The sequence below is a fragment of the Convolutriloba macropyga genome, chromosome 4, assembly GCF_964194025.1.
Source record: "Convolutriloba macropyga chromosome 4, txConMacr16.3, whole genome shotgun sequence".
NCBI lineage: Eukaryota > Metazoa > Xenacoelomorpha > Acoela > Convolutidae > Convolutriloba > Convolutriloba macropyga.
Genome location: NC_134471.1, coordinates 34,461,289 through 34,488,059, shown reverse-complemented (window position 1 = coordinate 34,488,059; position 26,771 = coordinate 34,461,289). Strand labels below are relative to the sequence as shown.

At 39.8% G+C, this 26,771-nt stretch overlaps 1 protein-coding gene across 2 annotated transcripts in view; it reads left to right on the top strand.

Annotated features, from left to right (window-relative positions):
- LOC142337635 (NF-X1-type zinc finger protein NFXL1-like) overlaps nt 1–26,771 on the top strand; it is a 144,613-nt gene that overhangs the window by 8,048 nt on the left and 109,794 nt on the right. For both annotated transcript variants that reach the window (XM_075387013.1, XM_075387014.1), the window contains exons 2-4: nt 20,216–20,427; nt 20,916–21,180; nt 26,330–26,426. In XM_075387013.1, coding sequence (XP_075243128.1) covers nt 20,216–20,427; nt 20,916–21,180; nt 26,330–26,426 — 574 coding nt within the window. The remainder of the gene's footprint in view (nt 1–20,215; nt 20,428–20,915; nt 21,181–26,329; nt 26,427–26,771) is intronic.

Sequence of the window (26,771 nt, the reverse complement as noted above, 5' to 3'; positions counted from 1 at the left end):
AGAGGCCTCTGGAGGCGCGTGTTTAAGAGCGGCATTGAGCAGCATGGTTAAGCGAACTTTTTGAGAGGTCAATGAACTATAAGGCTCAAAGTAGATGGTTGAGAGAACCGAACCTGGGACAAAAGACTGTTAGTCAGTTGCAGTTACCACGGGGCTAATAGGGCTTAAAAATAAGCTCGCCCAGAGGGAGGTTTTACTGTCCTTGGTACTACGTATTTTTTAATTGCTCACGAATTCAGTTTGAAGTTCTTATTGTAAACATGTGTTTTTCTGCAAAGTTTCAGCTTGACATATTCTGCTCTATTCTAGAACGCTCTTAGCTTTCAGCTAAGTTTTTCAAGCTTAACTTTTTGATTTTTGTGTGATCTCAAATGCTCTCAATCTGAAATATGCTTATTGATACGATAAAAGCGGTTGCGAGATAGTCATTATAGCGCAGTTGGTAAGATGGAGGACTGCTCTTCTGAGGGTCGAGGGTCCGAATCCGTGTCGGGTACCCTCCTTTTTGTAGACATGAAAATTTCTAATCAACACCATGCCGCCTGTTGTTCGAGAGCACTTCTTGCGACGCTGATTCGTTTTATGTTCTTGTGTGTGGTTGGGGTATAAAAATTGCTAATCCTATATATTAAATGCGCGAGTTCAAAATTGGGACAAAATTTTCTGCATGTTTAAGAGTCCTCTGGAGGCGCGTGTTTAAGAGCGGCATTGAGCAGCATGGTTAAGCGAACATTTTGAGAGAGGTCATGAACTATAAGGCTCAGAGTAGATGGGTGAGAGAACCGAACCTGGGACAAAAGACTTAGTCAGTTGCAGTTACCACGGGGCTAATAGGGCTTAAAAATAAGCTCGCCCAGAGGGAGGTTTTAGTGTCCTTGGTACTACATATTTTTTAATTGCGCACGAATTCAGTTTGAAGTTCTTATTGTAAACATGTGTTTTTCTGCAAAGTTTCGGCTTGACATATTCTGCTCTATTCTAGAACGCTCTTATCTTTCAGCTAAGTTTTTCAAGCTTAACTTTTTGATTTTTGTGTGATCTCAAATGCTCTCAACCTGAAATATGTTTATTGATACGATAAATGCGGTTGCGAGATAGTCATTATAGCGCAGTTGGTAAGATGGAGGTCTGCTATTCTGAAGGTCGAGGTTCCGAATCCGTTTCGGGTACCCTCCCTTTTGTAGACATGAAAATTTCTAATCAACACCATGCCGCCTGTTGTTCGAGAGCACTTCTTGCGACGCTGATTCGTTTTATGTTCTTGTGTGTGGTTGGGGGATAAAAATTGCTAATCCTATATATTAAATGCGCGAGTTCTAAATTGGGACAAAATTTTCTGCATGTTTAAGAGTCCTCTGGAGGCGAGTGTTTAAGAGCGGCATTGAGCAGCATGGTTAAGCGAACATTTTTAGAGAGGTCATGAACTATAAGGCTCAAAGTAGATGGGTGAGAGAGAACCGAACCTGGGATAAAAGACTGTTAGTCAGTTGCAGTTACCACGGGGCTAATAGGGCTTAAAAATAAGCTCGCCCAGAGGGAGGTTTTACTGTCCTTGGTACTACGTATTTTTTAATGGCTCACGAATTCAGTTGGAAGTTCTTATTGTAAACATGCGTTTTTCTGCAAAGTTTCAGCTTGACATATTCTGCTCTATTCTAGAACGCTCTTAGCTTTCAACTAAGTTTTTCAAGCTTAACTTTTTGATTTTTGTGTGATCTAAAATGCTCTCAATCTGAAATATGTTTATTGATACGATAAAAGCGGTTGCGAGATACGGTGGTATGTAGTCATTATAGCGCAGTTGGTATGATGGAGGACTGCTATTCTGAGGGTCGAGGGTCCGAATCCGTGTCGGGTACCCTCCCTTTTGTAGACATGAAAATTTCTAATCAACACCATGCCGCCTGTTGTTCGAGAGCACTTCTTGCAACGCTGATTCGTTTTATGTTCTTGTGTGTGTTTGGGGGATAAAAATTGCTAATCCTATATATTAAATGCGCGAGTTCTAAATTGGGACAAAATTTTCTGCCTGTTTAAGAGTCCTCTGGAGGCGCGTGTTTAAGAGCGGCATTGAGCAGCATGGTTAAGCGAACATTTTGAGAGAGGTCATGAACTATAAGGCTCAAAGTAGATGGGTGAGAGAACTGAACCTGGGACAAAAGACTGTTAGTTAGTTGCAGTTACCACGGGGCTAATAGGGCTTAAAAATAAGCTCGCCCAGAGGGAGGTTTTACTGTCCTTGGTACTACGTATTTTTTAATTGCTCACGAATTCAGTTGGAAGTTCTTATTGTAAACATGTGTTTTTCTGCAAAGTTTCAGCTTGACATATTCTGCTCTATTCTAGAACGCTCTTAGCTTTCAACTAAGTTTTTCAAGCTTAACTTTTTGATTTTTGTGTTATCTCAAATGCTCTCAATCTGAAATATGTTTATTGATACGATAAAAGCGGCTGCGAGATACGGTGGTATGTAGTCATTATAGCGCAGTTGGTAAGATGGAGGACTGCTATTCTGAGGGTCGAGGGTCCGAATCCGTGTCGGGTACCCTCCCTTTTGTAGACATGAAAATTTCTAATCAACACCATGCCGCCTGTTGTTCGAGAGCACTTCTTGCGACGCTGATTCGTTTTATGTTCTTGTGTGTGTTTGGGGGATAAAAATTGCTAATCCTATATATTAAATGCGCGAGTTCTAAATTGGGACAAAATTTTCTGCATGTTTAAGAGTCCTCTGGAGGCGCGTATTTAAGAGCGGCATTGAGCAGCATGGTTAAGCGAACATTTTGAGAGAGGTCATGAACTATAAGGCTCAAAGTAGATGGGTGAGAGAGAACCGAACCTGGGACAAAAGACTGTTAGTTAGTTGCAGTTACCACGGGGCTAATAGGGCTTAAAAATAAGCTCGCCCAGAGGGAGGTTTTACTGTCCTTGGTACTACGTATTTTTTAATTGCTCACGAATTCAGTTGGAAGTTCTTATTGTAAACATGTGTTTTTCTGCAAAGTTTCAGCTTGACATATTCTGCTCTATTCTAGAACGCTCTTAGCTTTCAACTAAGTTTTTCAAGCTTAACTTTTTGATTTTTGTGTTATCTCAAATGCTCTCAATCTGAAATATGTTTATTGATACGATAAAAGCGGTTGCGAGATACGGTGGTATGTAGTCATTATAGCGCAGTTGGTAAGATGGAGGACTGCTATTCTGAGGGTCGAGGGTCCGAATCCGTGTCGGGTACCCTCCCTTTTGTAGACATGAAAATTTCTAATCAACACCATGCCGCCTGTTGTTCGAGAGCACTTCTTGCGACGCTGATTCGTTTTATGTTCTTGTGTGTGGTTGGGGGATAAAAATTGCTAATCCTATATATTAAATGCGCGAGTTCTAAATTGGGACAAAATTTTCTGCATGTTCAAGAGTCCTCTGGAGGCGCGTGTTTAAGAGCGGCATTGAGCAGCATGGTTAAGCGAACATTTTTTGAGAGGTCATGAACTATAAGGCTCAGAGTAGATGGGTGAGAGAACCGAACCTGGGACAAAAGACTGTTAGTCAGTTGCAGTTACCACGGGGCTAATAGGGCTTAAAAATAAGCTCGCCCAGAGGGAGGTTTTACTGTCCTTGGTACTACGTATTTTTTAATTGCTCACGAATTCAGTTGGAAGTTCTTATTGTAAACATGTGTTTTTCTGCAAAGTTTCAGCTTGACATATTCTGCTCTATTCTAGAACGCTCTTAGCTTTCAGCTAAGTTTTTCAACTTTAACTTTTTGATTTTTGTGTGATCTCAAATGCTCTCAATCTGAAATATGTTTATTGATACGATAAAAGCGGTTGCGAGATACGGTGGTATGTAGTCATTATAGCGCAGTTGGTAAGATGGAGGACTGCTATTCTGAGGGTCGAGGGTCCGAATCCGTGTCGGGTACCCTCCCTTTTGTAGACCTGAAAATTTCTAATCAACACCATGCCGCCTGTTGTTCGAGATTACTTCTTGCGACGCTGATTCGTTTTATGTTCTTGTGTGTGGTTGGGGGATAAAAATTGCTAATCCTATATATTAAATGCGCGAGTTCTAAATTGGGACAAAATTTTCTGCATGTTTAAGAGTCCTCTGGAGGCGCGTGTTTAAGAGCGGCATTGAGCAGCATGGTTAAGCGAACATTTTTAGAGAGGTCATGAACTATAAGGCTCAAAGTAGATGGGTGAGAGAGAACCGAACCTGGGACAAAAGACTGTTAGTCAGTTGCAGTTACCACGGGGCTAATAGGGCTTAAAAATAAGCTCGTCCAGAGGGAGGTTTTACTGTCCTTGGTACTACGTATTTTTTAATTGCTCACGAATTCAGTTGGAAGTTCTTATTGTAAACATGCGTTTTTCTGCAAAGTTTCAGCTTGACATATTCTGCTCTATTCTAGAACGCTCTTAGCTTTAAACTAAGTTTTTCAAGCTTAACTTTTGATTTTTGTGTGATCTCAAATGCTCTCAATCTGAAATATGTTTATTGATACGATAAAAGCGGTTGCGAGATACGGTGGTATGTAGTCATTATAGCGCAGTTGGTAAGATGGAGGACTGCTATTCTGAGGGTCGAGGATCCGAATCCGTGTCGGGTGCCCTCCCTTTAGTAGACATGAAAATTTCTAATCATCACCATGCGCCTGTTGTCCGAGAGCACTCCTTGCGACGCTGATTCGTTTTATGTTCTTGTGTGTGTTTGGGGGATAAAAGTTGCTAATCCTATATATTAAATTGCGCGAGTTCTAAATTGGGACAAAATTGGGACTAAATTGGGACAAAAGCGGTTGCGAGATACGGTGGTATGTAGTCATTATAGCGCAGTTGGTAAGATGGAGGACTGCTATTCTGAGGGTCGAGGGTCCGAATCCGTGTCGGGTACCCTCCCTTTTGTAGACATGAAAATTTCTAATCAACACCATGCCGCCTGTTGTTCGAGAGCACTTCTTGCGACGCTGATTCGTTTTATGTTCTTGTGTGTGGTTGGGGGATAAAAATTGCTAATCCTATATATTAAATGCGCGAGTTCTAAATTGGGACAAAATTTTCTGCATGTTTAAGAGTCCTCTGGAGGCGCGTGTCTAAGAGCGGCATTGAGCAGCATGGTTAAGCGAACATTTTGAGAGAGGTCATGAACTATAAGGCTCAGAGTAGATGGGTGAGAGAACCGAACCTGGGACAAAAGACTGTTAGTCAGTTGCAGTTACCACGGGGCTAATAGGGCTTAAAAATAAGCTCGCCCAGAGGGAGGTTTTACTGTCGTTGGTACTACGTATTTTTTAATTGCTCACGAATTCAGTTGGAAGTTCTTATTGTAAGCATGTGTTTTTCTGCAAAGTTTCAGCTTGACATATTCTGCTCTATTCTAGAATGCTCTTAGCTTTCAACTAAGTTTTTCAAGCTTAACTTTTTGATTTTTGTGTGATCTCAAATGCTCTCAATCTGAAATATGTTTATTGATACGATAAAAGCGGTTGCGAGATACGGTGGTATGTAGTCATTATAGCGCAGTTGGTATGATGGAGGACTGCTATTCTGAGGGTCGAGGGTCCGAATCCGTGTCGGGTACCCTCCCTTTTGTGGACATGAAAATTTCTAATCAACACCATGCCGCCTGTTGTTCGAGAGCACTTCTTGCGACGCTGATTCGTTTTATGTTCTTGTGTGTGTTTGGGGGATAAAAATTGCTAATCCTATATATTAAATGCGCGAGTTCTAAATTGGGACAAAATTTTCTGCATGTTTAAGAGTCCTCTGGAGGCGCGTGTTTAAGAGCGGCATTGAGCAGCATGGTTAAGCGAACTTTTTGAGAGAGGTCATGAACTATAAGGCTCAAAGTAGATGGGTGAGAGAGAACCGAAACTGGGACAAAAGACTGTTAGTCAGTTGCAGATACCACGGGGCTAATAGGGCTTAAAAATAAGCTCGCCCAGAGGGAGGTTTTACTGTCGTTGGTACTACGTATTTTTTAATTGCTCACGAATTCAGTTGGAAGTTCTTATTGTAAACATGTGTTTTTCTGCAAAGTTTCAGCTTGACATATTCTGCTCTATTCTAGAATGCTCTTAGCTTTCAACTAAGTTTTTCAAGCTTAACTTTTTGATTTTTGTGTGATCTCAAATGCTCTCAATCTGAAATATGTTTATTGATACGATAAAAGCGGTTGCGAGATACGGTGGTATGTAGTCATTATAGCGCAGTTGGTATGATGGAGGACTGCTATTCTGAGGGTCGAGGGTCCGAATCCGTGTCGGGTACCCTCCCTTTTGTAGACATGAAAATTTCTAATCAACACCATGCCGCCTGTTGTTCGAGAGCACTTCTTGCGACGCTGATTCGTTTTATGTTCTTGTGTGTGTTTGGGGGATAAAAATTGCTAATCCTATATATTAAATGCGCGAGTTCTTAATTGGGACAAAATTTTCTGCATGTTTAAGAGTCCTGGAGGCGCGTGTTTAAGAGCGGCATTGAGCAGCATGGTTAAGCGAACTTTTTGAGAGAGGTCATGAACTATAAGGCTCAAAGTAGATGGGTGAGAGAGAACCGAACCTGGGACAAAAGACTGTTAGTCAGTTGCAGATACCACGGAGCTAATAGGGCTTAAAAATAAGCTCGCCCAGAGGGAGGTTTTACTGTCCTTGGTACTACGTATTTTTTAATTGCTCACGAATTCAGTTGGAAGTTCTTATTGTAAACATGTGTTTTTCTGCAAAGTTTCAGCTTGACATATTCTGCTCTATTCTAGAACGCTCTTAGCTTTCAACTAAATTTTTCAAGCTTAACTTTTTGATTTTTGTGTTATCTCAAATGCTCTCAATCTGAAATATGTTTATTGATACGATAAAAGCGGTTGCGAGATACGGTGGTATGTAGTCATTATAGCGCAGTTGGTAAGATGGAGGACTGCTATTCTGAGGGTCGAGGGTCCGAATCCGTGTCGGGTACCCTCCCTTTTGTAGACATGAAAATTTCTAATCAACACCATGCCGCCTGTTGTTCGAGAGCACTTCTTGCGACGCTGATTCGTTTTATGTTCTTGTGTGTGTTTGGGGGATAAAAAATGCTAATCCTATTTATTAAATGCGCGAGTTCTAAAATGGGACAAAATTTTCTGCATGTTTAAGAGGCCTCTGGAGGCGCGTGTTTAAGAGCGGCATTGAGCAGCATGGTTAAGCAAACATTTTAAGAGAGGTCAATGAACTATAAGGCTCAATATAGATGGGTGAGAGAACCGAACCTGGGACAAAAGACTGTTAGTCAGTTGCAGTTAGCACGGGGCTAATAGGGCTTAAAAATAAGCTCGCCCAGAGGGAGGTTTTACTGTCCTTGGTACTACGTATTTTTTAATTGCTCACGAATTAAATTTGAAGTTCTTATTGTAAACATGTGTTTTTCTGCAAAGTTTCAGCCTGACAGATTCTGCGCTGTTGAACGCTCTTAGCTTTTAACTAAGTTTTTCAAGTTTTACTTTTTGATTTTGTGTGATCTCAAATTTTCTCAATCTGAAATATGTTTGTTGATACGATAAAAGCGATTGCGAGATACATTGGTATGTAGTCATAATATCGCAGTTGGTAAGATGGAGGACTGCTATTCTGATGGTCGCGGGTTCGAATACGTGTCGGGTACCCTCCCTTTTGTAGACATGAAAATTTCTAATCAACACCATGCCGCCTGTTGTTCGAGAGCACTTCTTGCGACGCTGATTCGTTTTATGTTCTTGTGTGTGTTTGGGGGATAAAAATTGCTAATCCTATATATTAAATGCGCGAGTTCTAAGTTGGGACAAAATTTTCTGCATGTTTAAGAGTCCTCTGGAGGCGCGTGTTTAAGAGCGGCATTGAGCAGCATGGTTAAGCGAACATTTTGAGAGAGGTCATGAACTATAAGGCTCAAAGTAGATGGGTGAGAGAACCGAACCTGGGACAAAAGACTGTTAGTCAGTTGCAGTTACCACGGGGCTAATAGGGCTTAAAAATAAGCTCGCCCAGAGGGAGGTTTTACTGTCCTTGTTACTACGTATTTTTTAATTGCTCACGAATTCAGTTGGAAGTTCTTATTGTAAACATGTGTTTTTCTGCAAAGTTTCAGCTTGACATATTCTGCTCTATTCTAGAACGCTCTTAGCTTTCAACTAAGTTTTTCAAGCTTAACTTTTTGATTTTTGTGTGATCTCAAATTCTCTCAATCTGAAATATGTTTATTGATACGATAAAAGCGGTTGCGAGATACGGTGGTATGTAGTCATTATAGCGCAGTTGGTAAGATGGAGGACTGCTATTCTGAGGGTCGAGGGTCCGAATCCGTGTCGGGTACCCTCCCTTTTGTAGACATGAAAATTTCTAATCAACACCATGCCGCCTGTTGTTCGAGAGCACTTCTTGCGACGCTGATTCGTTTTATGTTCTTGTGTGTGTTTGGGGGATAAAAAATGCTAATCCTATTTATTAAATGCGCGAGTTCTAAAATGGGACAAAATTTTCTGCATGTTTAAGAGGCCTCTGGAGGCGCGTGTTTAAGAGCGGCATTGAGCAGCATGGTTAAGCGAACATTTTGAGAGAGGTCATGAACTATAAGGCTCAAAGTAGATGGGTGAGAGAACCGAACCTGGGACAAAAGACTGTTAGTCAGTTGCAGTTACCACGGGGCTAATAGGTCTTAAAAATAAGCTCGCCCAGAGGGAGGTTTTACTGTCCTTGGTACTACTTTTTTTTTAATTGCTCACGAATTCAGTTTGAAGTTCTTATTGTAAACATGTGTTTTTCTGCAAAGTTTCAGCTTGACATATTCTGCTCTATTCTAGAACGCTCTTAGCTTTCAACTAAGTTTTTCAAGTTTTGCTTTTTGATTTTGTGTGATCTCAAATTCTCTCAATCTGAAATATGTTTGTTGATACGATAAAAGCGATTGCGAGATACGGTGGTATGTAGTCATAATAGCGCAGTTGGTAAGATGGAGGACTGCTATTCTGAGGGTCGAGGGTCCGAATCCGTGTCGGGTACCCTCCCTTTTGTAGACATGAAAATTTCTAATCAACACCATGCCGCCTGTTGTTCGAGAGCACTTCTTGCGACGCTGATTCGTTTTATGTTCTTGTGTGTGTTTGGGGGATAAAAAATGCTAATCCTATTTATTAAATGCGCGAGTTCTAAAATGGGACAAAATTTTCTGCATGTTTAAGAGGCCTCTGGAGGCGCGTGTTTAAGAGCGGCATTGAGCAGCATGGTTAAGCGAACATTTTGAAAGAGGTCATGAACTATAAGGCTCAAAGTAGATGGGTGAGAGAACCGAACCTGGGACAAAAGACTGTTAGTCAGTTGCAGTTACCACGGGGCTAATAGGGCTTAAAAATAAGCTCGCCCAGAGGGAGGTTTTACTGTCCTTGGTACTACTTTTTTCTTAATTGCTCACGAATTCAGTTTGAAGTTCTTATTGTAAACATGTGTTTTTCTGCAAAGTTTCAGCTTGACATATTCTGCTCTATTCTAGAACGCTCTTAGCTTTCAACTAAGTTTTTCAAGTTTTAATTTTTGATTTTGTGTGATCTCAAATTCTCTCAATCTGAAATATGTTTGTTGATACGATAAAAGCGATTGCGAGATACTGTGGTATGTAGTCATAATAGCGCAGTTGGTAAGATGGAGGACTGCTATTCTGATGGTCGCGGGTTCGAATCCGTGTCGGGCACCCTCCCTTTTGTAGACATGAAAATTTCTAATCAACACCATGCCGCATGTTGTTCGAGAGCACTTCTTGCGACGCTGATTCGTTTTATGTTCTTGTGTGTGTTTGGGGGATAAAAATTGCTAATCCTATATATTAAATGCGCGAGTTCTAAATTGGGACAAAATTTTCTGCATGTTCATGAGTCCTCTGGAGGCGCGTTTTTAAGAGCGGCATTGAGCAGCATGGTTAAGCGAACATTTTGAGAGAGGTCATGAACTATAAGGCTCAAAGTAGATGGGTGAGAACCGAACCTGGGACAAAAGACTGTTACTCAGTTGCAGTTAGCACGGGGCTAATAGGGCTTAAAAATAAGCTCGCCCAGAGGGAGGTTTTACTGTCCTTGGTACTACGTATTTTTTAATTGCTCACGAATTCAGTTTGAAGTTCTTATTGTAGACATGTGTTTTTCTGCAAAGTTTCAGCTTGACATATTCTGCTCTATTCTAGAACGCTCTTAGCTTTCAACTAAGTTTTTCAAGTTTTACTTTTTGATTTTGTGTGATCTCAAATTCTCTCAATCTGAAATATGTTTGTTGATACGATAAAAGCGATTGCGAGATACGGTGGTATGTAGTCATAATAGCGCAGTTGGTAAGATGGAGGACTGCTATTCTGATGGTCGCGGGTTCGAATCCGTGTCGGGCACCCTCCCTTTTGTAGACATGAAAATTTCTAATCAACACCATGCCGCCTGTTGTTCGAGAGCACTTCTTGCGACGCTGATTCGTTTTATGTTCTTGTGTGTGTTTGGGGGATAAAAATTGCTAATCCTATATATTAAATGCGCGAGTTCTAAGTTGGGACAAAATTTTCTGCATGTTTAAGAGTCCTCTGGAGGCGCGTTTTTAAGAGCGGCATTGAGCAGCATGGTTAAGCGAACATTTTGAGAGAGGTCATGAACTATAAGGCTCAAAGTAGATGGGTGAGAGAACCGAACCTGGGACAAAAGACTGTTACTCAGTTGCAGTTACCACGGGGCTAATAGGGCTTAAAAATAAGCTCGCCCAGAGGGAGGTTTTACTGTCCTTGGTACTACGTATTTTTTAATTGCTCACGAATTCAGTTTGAAGTTCTTATTGTAAACATGTGTTTTTCTGCAAAGTTTCAGCTTGACATATTCTGCTCTATTCTAGAACGCTATTAGCTTTCAACTAAGTTTTTCAAGCTTAACTTTTTGATTTTTGTGTGATCTCAAATGCTCTCAATCTGAAATATGTTTATTGATACGATAAAAGCGGTTGCGAGATACCTTGGTATGTAGTCATTATAGCGCAGTTGGTAAGATGGAGGACTGCTATTCTGAGGGTCGAGGGTCCGAATCCGTGTCGGGTACCCTCCCTTTTGTAGACATGAAGATTTCTAATCAACACCATGCCGCCTGTTGTTCGAGAGCACTTCTTGCGACGCTGATTCGTTGTATCTTCTTTTGTGTGTTTGGGGGATAAAAATTGCTAATCCTATATATTAATTGCGCGAGTTCTAAATTTGGACAAAATTTTCTGCATGTTTAAGAGTCCTCTGGAGGCGCGTGTTTAAGAGCGGCATTGAGCAGCATGGTTAAGCGAAAATTTTGAGAGAGGTCATGAACTATAAAGCTCAAAGTAGATGGGTGAGAGAACCGAACCTGGGACAAAAGACTGTTAGTCAGTTGCAGTTACCACGGGGCTAATAGGGCTTAAAAATAAGCTCGCCCAGAGGGAGGTTTTACTGTCCTTGGTACTACGTATTTTTTAATTGCTCACGAATTCAGTTTGAATTTCTTATTGTAAACATGTGTTTTTCTGCAAAGCTTCAGCTTGACATATTCTGCTCTTTTCTAGAACGCTCTTAGCTTTCAACTAAGTTTTTCAAGCTTAACTTTTTGATTTTTGTGTGATCTCAAATGCTCTCAATCTGAAATATGTTTTTTGATACGATAAAAGCGGTTGCGAGATACGGTGGTATGTAGTCACTATAGCGCAGTTGGTAAGATGGAGGACTGCTATTCTGAGGGTCGAGGGTCCGAATCCGTGTCGGGTACCCTCCCTTCTGTAGACATGAAAATTTCTAATCAACACCATGCCGCCTGTTGTTCGAGAGCGCTTCTTGCGACGCTGATTCGTTTTATGTTCTTGTGTGTGTTTGGGGATAAAAATTGCTAATCCTATATATTAAATGCGCGAGTTCTAAATTGGGACAAAATTTTCTCCATGTTTGAGTCCTCTGGAGGCGCGTGTTTAAGAGCGGCATTGAGCAGCATGGTTAAGCGAACATTTTGAGAGAGGTCATGAACTATAAGGCTCAAAGTAGATGGGTGAGAGAACCGAACCTGGGAGAAAAGACTGTTAGTCAGTTGCAGTTACCAGGGGGCTAATAGGGCTTAAAAATAAGCTCGCCCAGAGGGAGGTTTTACTGTCCTTGGTACTACGTATTTTTTAATTGCTCACGAATTCAGTTTGAAGTTCTTATTGTAAACATGTGTTTTTCTGCAAAGTTTCAGCTTGACATATTCTGCTCTATTCTAGAACGCTCTTAGCTTTCAACTAAGGTTTTCAAGCTTAACTTTTTGATTTTTGTGTGATCTCAAATGCTCTCAATCTGAAATATGTTTATTGATACGATAAAAGCGGTTGCGAGATACGGTGGTATGTAGTCATTATAGCGCAGTTGGTAAGATGGAGGACTGCTATTCTGAGGGTCGAGGGTCCGAATCCGTGTCGGGTACCCTCCCTTTTGTAGACATGAAAATTTCTAATCAACACCATGCCGCCTGTTGTTCGAGAGCACTTCTGGCGACGCTGATTCGTTTTATGTTCTTGTGTGTGTTTGGGGGATAAAAATTGCTAGTCCTATATATTAAATGCGCGAGTTCTAAATTGGGACAAAATTTTCTGCATGTTTAAGAGTCCTCTGGAGACGCGTGTTTAAGAGCGGCATTGAGCAGCATGGTTAAGCGAACATTTTGAGAGAGGTCATTAACTATAAGGCTCAAAATAGATGGGTGAGAGAACCGAACCTGGGACAAAAGACTGTTAGTCAGTTGCAGTTACCACGGGGCTAATAGGGCTTAAAAATAAGCTCGCCCAGAGGGAGGTTTTACTGTCCTTGGTACTACGTATTTTTTAATTGCTCACGAATTCAGTTTGAAGTTCTTATTGTAAACATGTGTTTTCTGCAAAGCTTCAGCTTGACATATTCTGCTCTATTCTAGAACGCTCTTAGCTTTCAACTAAGTTTTTCAAGCCTAACTTTTTGATTTTTATGTGATCTCAAATGCTCTCAATCTGAAATATGTTTATTGATACGATAAAAGCGGTTGCGAGATACGGTGGTATGTAGTCATTATAGCGTAGTTGGTAAGATGGAGGACTGCTATTCTGAGGGTCGAGGGCCCGAATCCGTGTCGGGTACCCTCCCTTTTGTAGACATGAAAATTTCGAATCAACACCATGCCGCCTGTTGTTCGAGAGCACTTCTTGCGACGCTGATTCGTTTTATGTTCTTGTGTGTGTTTGGGGGATAAAAATTGCTAATCCTATATATTAAATGCCCGAGTTTTAAATTGGGACAAAATTTTCTGCATGTTTAAGAGTCTTCTGGAGGCGCGTGTTTAAGAGCGGCATTGAGCAGCATGGTTAAGCGAACATTTTGAGAGAGGTCATGAATTATAAGGCTCAAAGTAGATGGGTGAGAGAACCGAACCTGGGACAAAAGACTGTTTATCAGTTGCAGTTACCACGGGGCTAATAGGGCTTAAATATAAGCTCGCCAGAGGGAGGTTTTACTGTCCTTGGTACTACGTATTTTTTAATTGCTCACGAATTCAGTTTGAAGTTCTTATTGTAAACATGTGTTTTTCTGCAAAGTTTCAGCTTGACATATTCTGCTCTATTCTAGAACGCTCTTAGCTTTCAACTAAGTTTTTCAAGCTTAACTTTTTGATTTTTGTGTGATCTCAAATGCTCTCAATCTGAAATATGTTTATTGATACGATAAAAGCGCTTGCGAGATACGGTGGTATGTAGTCATTATAACGCAGTTGGTAAGATGGAGGACTGCTATTCTGAGGGTCGAGGGTCCGAATCCGTGTCGGGTACCCTCCCTTTTGTAGACATGAAAATCTCTAATCAACACCATGCCGCCTGTTGTTCGAGAGCACTTCTTGCGACGCTGATTCGTTTTATGTTCTTGTGTGTGTTTGGGGGATAAAAATTGCTAATCCTATATATTAAATGCGCGAGTTCTAAATTGGGACAAAATTTTCTGCATGTTTAAGAGTCCTCTGGAGGCGCGTGTTTAAGAGCGGCATTGAGCAGCATGGTTAAGCGAACATTTTGAGAGAGGTCATGAACTATAAGGCTCAAAGTAGATGGGTGAGAGAACCGAACCTGGGACAAAAGACTGTTAGTCAGTTGCAGTTACCACGGGGCTAATAGGGCTTAAAAATGAGCTCGCCCAGAGGGAGGTTTTACTGTCCTTGGTACTACGTATTTTTTAATTGCTCACGAATTCAGTTTAAAGTTCTTATTGTAAACATGTGTTTTTCTGCAAAGTTTCAGCTTGACATATTCTGCTCTATTCTAGAACGCTCTTAGCTTTCAACTAAGTTTTTCAAGCTTAACTTTTTGATTTTTGTGTGATCTCAAATGCTCTCAATCTGAAATATGTTTATTGATACGATAAAAGCGCTTGCGAGATACGGTGTTATGTAGTCATTATAACGCAGTTGGTAAGATGGAGGACTGCTATTCTGAGGGTCGAGGGTCCGAATCCGTGTCGGGTACCCTCCCTTTTGTAGACATGAAAATCTCTAATCAACACCATGCCGCCTGTTGTTCGAGAGCACTTCTTGCGACGCTGATTCGTTTTATGTTCTTGTGTGTGTTTGGGGGATAAAAATTGCTAATCCTATATATTAAATGCGCGAGTTCTAAATTGGGACAAAATTTTCTGCATGTTTAAGAGTCCTCTGGAGGCGCGTGTTTAAGAGCGGCATTGAGCAGCATGGTTAAGCGAACATTTTGAGAGAGGTCATGAACTATAAGGCTCAAAGTAGATGGGTGAGAGAACCGAACCTGGGACAAAAGACTGTTAGTCAGTTGCAGTTACCACGGGGCTAATAGGGCTTAAAAATGAGCTCGCCCAGAGGGAGGTTTTACTGTCCTTGGTACTACGTATTTTTTAATTGCTCACGAATTCAGTTTAAAGTTCTTATTGTAAACATGTGTTTTTCTGCAAAGTTTCAGCTTGACATATTCTGCTCTATTCTAGAACGCTCTTAGCTTTCAACTAAGTTTTTCAAGCTTAACTTTTTGATTTTTGTGTGATCTCAAAAGCTCTCAATCTGAAATATGTTTATTGATACGATAAAAGCGGTTGCGAGATACGGTGGTATGTAGTCATTATAGCGCAGTTGGTAAGATGGAGGACTGCTATTCTGAGGGTCGAGGGTCCGAATCCGTGTCGGGTACCCTCCCTTTTGTAGACATGAGAATTTCTAATCAACACCATGCCGCCTGTTATTCGAGAGCACTTCTTGCGACGCTGATTCGTTTTATGTTCTTGTGTGTGTTTGGGGGATAAAAATTGCTCATCCTAATTATTAAACGCGCGAGCTCTAAAATGGGACAAATTTTTTGCATGTTCAAGGAGCCTCTCGAAGTGCATGTTTAGGAGCCGCATTGAGCAGCATGGTTAAGCGAACATTTTGAGAGAGTTCAATGACCTATAAGGCTCAAAGTAGATGGGTGAGAGAACCGAACCTGGGACCAAAGGCTGTTAGTCAGGTGCAGTTACAACGGCGCTAAGAGGGCTTAAACGGATGCTCTCCCAGAGGGAGGTTTTACTGTCCTGGGTACTATGTTTTTTAATTGCTCACGAATTAAGTTTGAAGTTCTTATTGTAAACCTGTGTTTTTCTGCATGTTTAAGAGGCCTCTGGAGGTGCGTGTTTAGGAGCCGCATTGAGCAGCATGGTTAAGCTTTTGACGCTTTTATTTTTGTGTGATCTCAATTGCTCTCAATCTGAAATATGTTTATTGATACGATAAAAGTGATTGCGAGATACGGTGGTATGTAGTCATTATAGCGCAGTTGGTAAGATGGAGGACTGCTATTCTGAAGGTCGTGGGTCCAAATCCGTGTCGGGTACCCTCCATTTTGTAGACATGAAAATTTCGAATCAACACCATGCCGCCTGTTGTTCGAGAGCACTTCTTGCGACGCTGATTCGTTTTATTTTCTTGTGTGTTTGGGGGATGAAAATTGCTAATCCTATATATTAAACGCGTGAGCTCTAAAATGGGACAAAATTTTTGCATGTTCAAGGGGCCTCTCGAAGTGCATGTTTAGGAGCCGCATTGAGCAGCATGGTTAAGCGAACATTTTGAGAGAGGTCCATGATCTAAAAAGCTCAAAGTAGATGGGTGAGAACCGGACCTGGGACAAAAGACTGTTAGTCAGGTGCAGTTACCATGGGGCTAAGAGGGCTTAAAAGTATGCTCGCCCAGAGGGAGGTTTTTCTGTCCTGGGTACTACGTGTTTTTTAATTGCTCACGAATTAAGTTTGAAGTTCTTATTGTAAACGTGTGTTTTTCTGCAAAGTTTCAGCTTGACAGATTTTGCGCTGTTCTATAATGCTCCTAGCTTTCAACTAATTTTTTCAAGCTTTTCTTTTTGATTTTTGTGTGATCTCAAATGCTCTCAATCTGAAGTATGTTTATTGATACCATAAAAGCGATTTTGACAAACGGTCGTATAGAGCTGTCATAGCGCAGTTGTTCAGATGGAGGACTGCTATTCTGAGGGTCGAGGGTTCGAACCCGTGTCGGGTACCCTCCCTTTTGTAGACATGAAAATTTCTAATCAACACCATGCCGCCTGTTGTTCGAGAGCACTTCTTGCGACGCTGATTCGTTTTATGTTCTTGTGTGTGTTTGGGGGATGAAAATTGCTAATCCTATATATTAAGCGCGTGAGCTCTAAAAATAGGAAAAATTTTTTGCATGTTTAAGGGGCCTCTCGAAGTCCATGTTTGGGAGCCGCATTGAGCAGCATGGTTAAGCGAACATTTTGAGAGAGGTCAATGACCTAAAAGGCTCAAAGTAGATGGGTCAGAACCAGACCTGGGAGAAAAGACTGTTAGTCAGGTGCAGTTACCACGGGGCAAAGAGGGCTTAAAAGTATGCTCGCCCAGAGGGAGGTTTTACTGTCCTGGGTACTACGTGTTTTTTAATTGCTCACGAATTAAGTTTGAAGGTCTTATAGTAAACGTGTTTTTCTGCAAAGTTTCAGCTTGACAGATTCTGCGCTGTTCTAGAACGCTCCTAGCTTTCAACTATTTTTTTCAAGCTTTACTTTTTGATTTTTGTGTGATCTCAAATGCTCTCAATCTGAAATATGTTTATTGATACGATAAAAGCGATTTTGACAAACGGTCGTATAGAGTTGTTATAGCTCAGTTGTTCAGATGGAGGACTGCTTTTCAGAGGGTCGGGTTCGAAACCGTGTCGGGGGCCCTCCCTTTTGTAGGCATGAAAATTCGTAATCAACTCCATGCCGCCTGTTGTTCGAGAGCGCTTCTTGCGACGCTAATTCGTTTTATGTTCCTGTATTGGGGGATGAAAATTGCTAATCCTATATATTAAACGCGTGAGCTCTGAAATGAGACAAATTTTCTGCATGTTTAAGAGGCCTCTGGAGGCGCATGTTTAAAAGCCGCATTGAGCAGCATGGTTAAGCGAACATATCGAGAGAGGTCACTGACCTAAAAGGCTCAAAGTAGATGGTTGAGAACCGAACCGGGGAAAAAAGCTTGTTAGTCAGGTGCAGTTACCAGCCAAGAGGGCTGGAATTAATGCTCGCCCAGAGAGAACATTTACTGTCATGTGTACTACGTGTTTGTAAATGCTCCCAAACTTAATTTGAATTTCTGATTGTAATCGTGTTTTTCTGCAAAGTTTTAGCTTACAGATTCTGCGCTATTATAGAACTCTTAGCTTTCAACTAAGTTTTTCACGCTTTACTTTTTGATTTTTGTGTGATCTCAATTGCTCTCAATCTGAAATATTTTTATTGATATGATGAAAGCGATTGTGAGAATCGGCTGTATGTAGTCGCTATAGCGCAGTTGGTAAGATGGAGGATTGCTAATCTGAGGGTTCGAATCCGTCGGGTACCCTCCCTTTCGTAGGCATAAAAATTCCTAATGAACTCCATGCCGCCTGTTGTTCGAGAGCACTTCCTGCTACGCTAATTCGTTTTATGTTCCTGTGTGTGTTTGCTGGATGAAAATTGCTAATCCCGTATATTAAACCCCTGAGCTCTAAAATGGGACGAATTATCTGCATTTCTAAGAGGGAGAGAGAGGTCAATGACCTAAAAGACTCAAAGTACAAGGGTGAGAACCGAACCTGGGTCAAAAGTCTGTTAGTCAGGTGCAGTTACCTCGAGGCTAAGAGGGCGAGAAATTATGCTTGCCCGCAGGGACGATTTACTGTCCTGGGTACTACGTTTTTTAATTGCTCCAGAACTCAGTTTGAAGTTCTCATTGTAAACTTGTAACTTCAGTTTTTGTGCAAAGTTTTAGCCGTACAGATTCTGCGCTATTCTAGAATACTCTTAGCTTTTTACTTAATTTTTCACACTTCTGATTTTTGCGTGATATCAAATGCTCTCAATCTGAAATATGTTGTTTGATACATAAGCGATTGTAAGCAAATGTGGTATGTAGTCGTTATAGCTCAGTTGTTCAGATGGATGACTGTTAAGCGGAGGGTCGAGGGTTCGAACCCGTGTCGGGTACCCTCCCCTTTTTAGGCATGAAAATTTCTAATCAACTCCATGCCGCCTCTTGTTCGAGAGCACTTCTTGCGACGCTGATTTGTTTTATGTTCCTGTGTGTGTGGGGTTGAAAATTGCTCATCCTATCCTTTTGTAGACGTGAAAATTTCTAATCAACACCATGCGACGCGAGTTGGTTTGTGTTCCCGTCTGTTTTTGGGAGATGAAAAATGGCAATTGTTTTCTCTCTGTATTAATTCTTCTTTCCATTCGCTTGGTCTTTTCTTTGTTTTTTTCAAGCCCTTGAACGATCGTTTTTCGTAAACCACTTGGATTTTACAGTTTGTATTGCTGCCCCTTAGAATTTTAGAGCAATCATTTTTCTTTTCTCTCTCTCTCCCTGTGTGTTTCTCTCTCAAGCTCTCTCTCTCTCTGTGTGTGTGTGTGTGTGTGTGTGTGTGTGTGTGTGTGTGTGTGTGTGTGTGTGTGTGTGTTTCGTCTTCTCTTCTCCGTTCTGTTTCTCTCTCTCATTCTCTCCCTAATTCTTTTTTCCTACTTTCCGTATCTCTTTCTCTCACCCTTTGTTTACTTCTCTATTTTTCTCGTCTCAAATATTATAATCAAGAAAAACAGTTGAGCAAATAGTCACCCCACGAAACGGGAGGCAAAAACAGAATGCACCAAGAGCTTCAAACAGACTCAATTGGAAAAATCAAACATTTTTCTCTGTCCTTCATAGGATAACCACAGTTGATTGGCGGTTCTATTACCATTGTTCATAAAATCACTTTGAAACTAAGTGTTGAGCAGTTTTAGTCGTATTGCCTAATCTTCCCTTATTATATTAAACATCAGTGGCGTCGCAATTGAACACAATCGTTAACACTGCTCCTAGTAACATGTTTTAGGGGTCCTTAATAATGCAACCTAGCGCATAATCAATGCGTTTTGAGCAGCGCGTTGCCATCCTGTTTAAGCTCCTATTATGCACATTTTTTGCGCTCATTAAGCATGTGGTATAGCAAAAACAAGAGGGTCACAAGCGCCCTTGTCCAGAAATTTGCTGTAGAAAGAGCAAAGGACAAGTGCAATACGCATAGTTCGCGTAATTGGTGAGACCTATGGCTGTTAAGCGAGGGATATGGGTTCGAGCCCGAGTCAGTGCGAAACAGAAACCTTAATTTTTTTAAACCTCTTATTCGTGTAAATGATTTTCTTGTTATGGTTTTGCGGGCTTGCTAGTAAAAATAAACGGGATAAACCATTAATGCTCGGCTATGTTCAAATTTCTTTACTGCTGGCTGTCAGCTGGTATTGGTATTAGTTAAGCTAATTGTTCTCCAATTTTGAGAAATATATTTATCGGATCTACGCAGAAGAAATAGAGCACTTTTTGACACTTAAAAATAATAGACTCGTCAATTTTCAAATTTTTGGTAACTATTTCAATTCCATTGGCGAGTGGGGTCAACGACGGCAATTTTCCGGCAACCTAATGGCTATGCTTTTTTGGTCTGGGGATGTGATGTACAAGTATAAGGTAACTGTTTGCGAACATTGCGTGCCAGCGTACATTAACGAGCCTTCTCGTTTGTCTGTTGGCGTAAATCGTTTCTTCACGTAATGATGCGCAAAATTTTTGAATGACAGCTGTAATTTGAATTTTGAGGTTTCCGAATTTTTTTTTGCTCTTTGTGTCTTAATTTTTGAATTTTTAAGGTGACTTTCGCGTTTACGGACCTGTCATGCCAATTCAAGCTGTATCAACTCACGGGGATTATTTGTTTGCATCTGGGCCATCGAATGGTCAGCCTACATCCTCTCAAATGCAGTTTTACCCCAGGGCATTTGTTGAGTTTCCAGCGGCACCCAGACATCGCAGTGCATTTGGTGAAGCGGGCGAACCAGTGGACTCATATGGATATGAACAGGTTAGTGTGATATTTGGTAATTGCATACAACGTTAGTAGTAAATATCTGGAGGATTTTTATTTGGGTGTTTGTCAGGCCGGTTGACTTCTTGCCAGACGACCTTTTTCACGCAGGAATTGTTTTGGTGTGATCCTGGCGGTTTTTCAAGCAGATAGGCTCCATTTTTGAACATCTTCATGATTCAGGGTTCTCAAATATGCCAGATTTTTTCAGTGGAGACACGTAACTTATACAAGAGAATTTTTGAAAGACTGGAGAACTCTATCTTAGAAACGTCAACCTTGTTAGCGTCACCTTACAAAGGTTCGAACCGAACGCGGTTTTTTAAGGGGAGTAATTCTTGAACTTTTAAGCTTTTCGAACTTTCAAGCTTTTATCCATAATGAGTTTCGAATTGTAAAAGGCGTTTTTTTGTGAACATGTAGACTTGGTACCGTCAAGTCACGTGTAGAGAAGTTAATATTAGTATTGAGGGTCACCTGCCTAGGCGGAGGGTGACTTTGATTTGGACCTGGATCCGACTCTTGGCGGAGGCAATAATGTTGCGATTCATAGCCATTTATCTCCCACCCAAATGTCACCGATCGATTCTACATACCCGCATCATTCAATGATAGGAGGACAAGTGATGAGTGAACTGACGTACGAAGAGGTCGATTACCAATCTTCTGAGGACGATGATGATGATTCAGAAAATGGATCGCATTACCAAAGCATAGTCAGGGCTACGTTTGAGAAGTACGAGTCTCAAAGTAAGTTTTCTTTTAATTATATTTTTTGCAACATTTTGGCTATAGCTGTGGGCTATTATTAATCTCATCGTAGTTAATTTTCACGACTCGAAAAGGAGTATTGGCTGAGCTTCTGTTTAACCGATATTTTTTAGAGAAATTTAATTTTGAAATGCGGGATGTGAAAAACAAGCTTTTTGGTCAGGCTGGTTAACCATTAAAAAACGTAGCCGGAAGAATTCTGGAAGCGGCTCGAAAATTACCCCATCAAAAACACTAGTACCTACTCAAACCACTCATGAAAATTTTAAAAAGTAATTGAACAAAGACAACTTGAGGTTAATAAAACTTGTACAGTTTAATGAATTTTTTCATAGCAGTCAAAGAAATTCGTCTAAGGTATAAAGTCTTCAAAAACTAAATTTTCAAAACACTAATGAAAATAGTTAGAATTTTCCGTCATATTTCTCAACTAAAAAGGCTCCATAACACTTAAACTGTACTCACTCGGTGGAAAAACGCAGTAAGTAATAACCGTCTTTTCAAATTACACTTAAGGCAGTAGAACAAAATAATACGCTAAAAATGGTAAAAATTCTAAAAATCAGCCAAATAGCTGAAAAACTTCCAAATTGGCATAAAATTAATTTTAATTACCTGAAAACTTCAAACCACTATCGAAACAACTCTAAAGTTTATACAATATTATAATCAAACCTTGCTAAAAAATTTGGAAGAACTGGACGCACATGAACAAAAAATTTGCTCGCTCACAGAATTTTTATTCAAACCTGAATTTCTCGCTCTCTCGAAAATAGCGGTATGAAAAAAAACGCTCTTTTCGCTCCATTCCTGAATTCTGTTCAGCACCCAAGCCACTACATCCTGCTTCAAAATTCACTCCAATAAAATTGATTAAGAAAGACACTTCCTCAATGCTCCGAGTCGTAGATAGTGAGAAGATGTAGTGGTTTTCTATGCATAACATATTTGTTAGGGAGCGATAACAATAGGTGTGAAAGATTTTTCGCCCAGGGAAAGAGAACATTCTGTTCACGTGAGGCATCTCAAAGTAGTTTAGTTGCTCTCAAATGAAGTTTGTTGCAATTATATTAGTCCTGCTGGTCTTTTCAATGCGATTTTTTGATACTGATAACTTTTCTCCTGATTATTTGATTGTCGTTCTCAAGAACGGGATTAACAGTTAAATCCCGGAAGACATTAAATCGCTTAGGGCCTTACGCCTAACTAGTCTCTAAGTATGCTATTCACTGAATCTGATGAATAGATATAAATTTATGGTGTGAAGGGTAGTTTTTCGAGATTGACACCACCAATTCACCTCCTACTCCCTCTCGTCCATCCCCTCCAAGGTTCAACACCCACACGCTTGAACCCCTTGAGATACCCCGCTCCGCTCACCCTCAGAAAAACACCCCCACCCCGCTTCACACACGCACCCTCAGTTAAGCTGAAGCTAACCTCCCTAAGCCGCAGCTATTTACTGGAAAAGCCAACCGCTCGGTAGTTAAAGCCAAAATCGAAATTCGTGGGTAATGTTTAAAACCGCCATCAGCATCTCAATTGCTATTATTTAGGTGCTCTTTTTTTTGAAATCGTTGTTTAAACTTTTTTTCGTTTTAAATAGCCGCACAGCGATAGCTGGGGCTATTATTGGCCTTCTCTTGGTTTTTACAATTCAAAGAAATTGAATTGTATTGGGGCGCTTTCTTTTTTCAAGATCTGTTCACACATTTTCATGATTTTTGAAGTCAAATTGGAGTAGTGATTTTGGTCACGCCGAAACAGGAAATGGAGCGAAAAAGCGAGTGGTTTTGCGGCGTGAAATTTTCTCGCGCTAATCTTAAAGTAGAGTGAGAAAAAGGTGTTTGAACAAAAATTCGCTTTATCGGTAGTGGTTTTTTGTTCACATGCGGCAATTTCACTTTGATTTTTACTGTTTTTTCGATTTTTTGGATCGGATTTTTTTCCAAATGGTTTTTCAAATCCATTCATAGTCCGTTCTAGGTCTAGTTTTCTGTTTAGTCAATGAAAATTCTTTGAATTGTACGTCAGGACTTGTCCTGCTATGTTTTTTTATTTCGTCGTCATGATTTTTGTTACGACCATATGACGTCACAGCCACTTTTTGTTCATTCGTTCATGCAATTTCAACTGAATTGCATGTGTGACGTCATTTTTCGCTCTTAGTGGAGCGAGTTTATTTGTCCATGCGCGTGATTAAATTTTTGGTCACATTTGACTTACCTCACTCTTAAAAATGACTTCCTCAATTTGAAATTGACTTTTATTTACTTTAATTCAAAGAGATAAGGTCAAATGGGTGTGTCTCACTCTAAATGAAGGTTATTTGAGATGAGCTAATAGAGGCAGAAACGACTTATACAGATTTTAAATCAAAATATAACAGATCAGCCTTCAATGAAAACACGAATTTTTTTGGTCTGTCTCTTTTACTGTTTTTTTAGACTGCCGATCTACGAATCAATTGCGGCTATTTTCTGGTAATCTGCCAGCTATGTTTACATTTGCGTTTGATTTTTGAATTACCTGTATAACTGTTTCAGCTGAGTGGAATCTAAAAATCAAGCAGCCACTTTACGCCTTACGGTAGGATCGGAAAATGAAATCAGACATGATAAACCAATAATGCCCGGGCACTGAGACTAAGCATTAAAACAGTGCTTTAAGTTACCAACGTTGCTTAGAGTTTACTGCGAGTTTACGTCAATTTTTCTTTTTCCCTCACTGTATCCATTGCAAAGTTGACCAGAGGGATCAACGGCGGCTATCTTCCGACAGTCTGTTGTTCATGTTTTAACTGGATTCTTTTTAAACTTTTTTAACTGTTTCAGGAGTCTTTTTTAAATGTTTTCCTTACACAGATTGATTATAATATAGACGTCTTTGGTGTTTTCGTAGAAGTCTTGTGCATTTATTATAACTGATAAGATTTTTGCAATTGTGAGTTGTTTTCATCTGTTTTATTAATAGCCGCGAAGCTATAGCTGAGGCTATTATTGGCCTTTTTTGGTTTTTTTATTTCATCGTCATGATTTTTGTTACGCCCCCATATGACGTCACAACCACTTCAAATCTGCTTTTTGTTCATTCGTTCATGTAATTTCAACTGATTTGCGTGCGTGACGGCATTTTTCACTCTTAGTGGAGCGAGTTTTTTTTGTTCATTCGCGTGATTAAATTTTTGGACACACGTGACTTACCTCACTCTTAAAAATGACTTCCTCACTCTAAAATTGACTTTTCTTTGCTTTAATTCAAAGAGATAAGGTCAAATGAGTGCTTGTCACTCTAATTGAAGATTATTTAAGAGCTGTAAATAGAAACAGCAATAAATTATATAGATTTTTAATCAAAATTTAACATCTCAGCGCTTAATGAAAAGAATAAGTTTCTTTTTTTGGTCTGTCTTTTTACCGTCTTTTTGAGACTACAGATCTATGAAGCTATCGCGGCTGTTTTCTGGCAATTTGCCAGCTATTTTCAATTTTGGTCAGTTTTTTTGCCAATCTTCTGTTTCTGTGTTGCTTAAAAAGGAATTGAGTTGCGTATCTTCGTGATATTTTTTTGCAGTTTTCATTTTTATCCAGTTTTTAATAGATGGAGACATGATTGTCAACAGTTAGTATTATTTACACATTGTTGTATTGTATATACAGATGTTTAATATGCATGTGTACCTTTAATATTATTTTCTATTTTTTTTCCTTAGTGTAGTGGCTTTTTCGAAAAAAAAATGTTTTTGATTAGATATCGTTTTCTCCAATTATTCTGTTTTTGAAGTAAATATTTCTAAAGTATTTTTTTGTTGAAAACGTTGATTTGCTTCAATATTGCTCAAAAATTGGTATCCTTTAATCATTAGTCGTTTTTGGTTTTATAAAAATTATCCGATTGTGTTTCCAGAAATTAGTTTAATATTTGATTGATCGTTTTAGCAAGGAAACAATGTTGCCGTGTTTGTACTGCTTCAGATGCTTTTCAAGAATGTGGAATATGCTGTCAGCCAATGTGTGTAGATTCCTTTTTTTGCTACTTTCTGATTTTTTTTGCCTTTCCAATATTGAGAGATTTGTAGTTTTATTGGGGCGCTGTGATCTAAGGTCTTTTCTCAAGTTTTTGTATTTTGAGTTAGATATTTTCTGCACGCTCGGCTATTTGCCTTTTTTCAGTCTTTTATTCGAATGCTTAGATAAATGCTTGTGAAAGTCTTGTTTGTGATATATTAGTGATTAGTTACAATTGCTTGCATCCTTTTTTCCGTTTCTGTTTTTGATGGAGAATTTTTCTTCACTTTAGTCACCTTGTATTTTCACTGTTCATTTTTGTCTCAAATGCTACCGACAATCATATTTTTGATCTAATTGTAAATAGTTACAATTGTTTGAATCCTAGGATTGGCAAGGAATGGTCTTTACGTTAATGTTATCATTAATAGTGAATTTTTTACTCTTTGTTTAATAGCCGAAAAGTGATAGCTGGGGATATTATTGGCTCTCGTAGTTTTTCTAATTCGTCGTTAAGATTTTGGTTACGACCATGATCTGACGATCACTTCAAATATGCTTTGTGTCCATTGATTCATGCAGTTTTGTCTGAATTGCGTGTGTGACGTCAGTATTCACACTTAACGGAGCGAGTTTTTTGTTCATTCGTGCGATTAAGTTTTTGGTCAAAAATGACTTCTCCACTTTCAAAAGACTTCTCCACTTTCTTTAATTTACTTCGAATAAGGTCAATTGAATGTGTTGCTAATTGAGGGTTATCTGAGAGCAGCTAAAAGAAGCAGCAATTAGTTAAATAGATTTTTAAATCAAAATGACATCTCAGCAATTAATAAAAAGAATTCCTTTTTTTGGTCTTAAATCTTTTCGAGGCTGCAGATCCACGAAGCTATTGCGGCTATTTTCTGTTAATCTGCCAACTTGAGTTTTGAACCCACCTCCAACCTCGCCGAATTCTGATGTGTAGCGTAAATGTGCGGTTTAAAGGCATTTTTTATGGTTTGGATACCATACCGTCTCCCCTAAACGTGAAGATTGGCTTCATACGCTTACGGTAACGACTACTAAAGCCAAACCTCTCGTCAGTCGTTTGAGAGAAGTTCAACATCAAACTTGTCTTCTAGGTACAGCTGAAGATGCAGGCAAGATCTCAAAGTTGCTGCTAGAAGTTTGCCAAAGTGGTTCTGTGTCCTGTCTCATATGTATCTCGTCTGTCAAAAGGTTAAGAATTAAATACTCATGGGTCAAATGTCGCCATTGTATACACTGGTCATCTTATTCACCATAGTCTAATTACCATAAGCATAGATGTCATTTGAATGGACAAAGTTTTATTGAATGATAAATTAAAATCGTTGATAAAGAAAAATCTTGGATTCTTTCAGTTATGAAACCATTCAGTATGCTACCCTCCGCTCTGCATGTTTCCACTTAGCTGAGACATTAAAAATTCAAGTTATCTATAAATGTAGTTTTTAAGTTGATATGTTAAAGGCCTATTACCCCATCCACCTCCATTAGCAAAATATTCCCTTCATTAGCATTTATTAGTGCCATAATATCTCT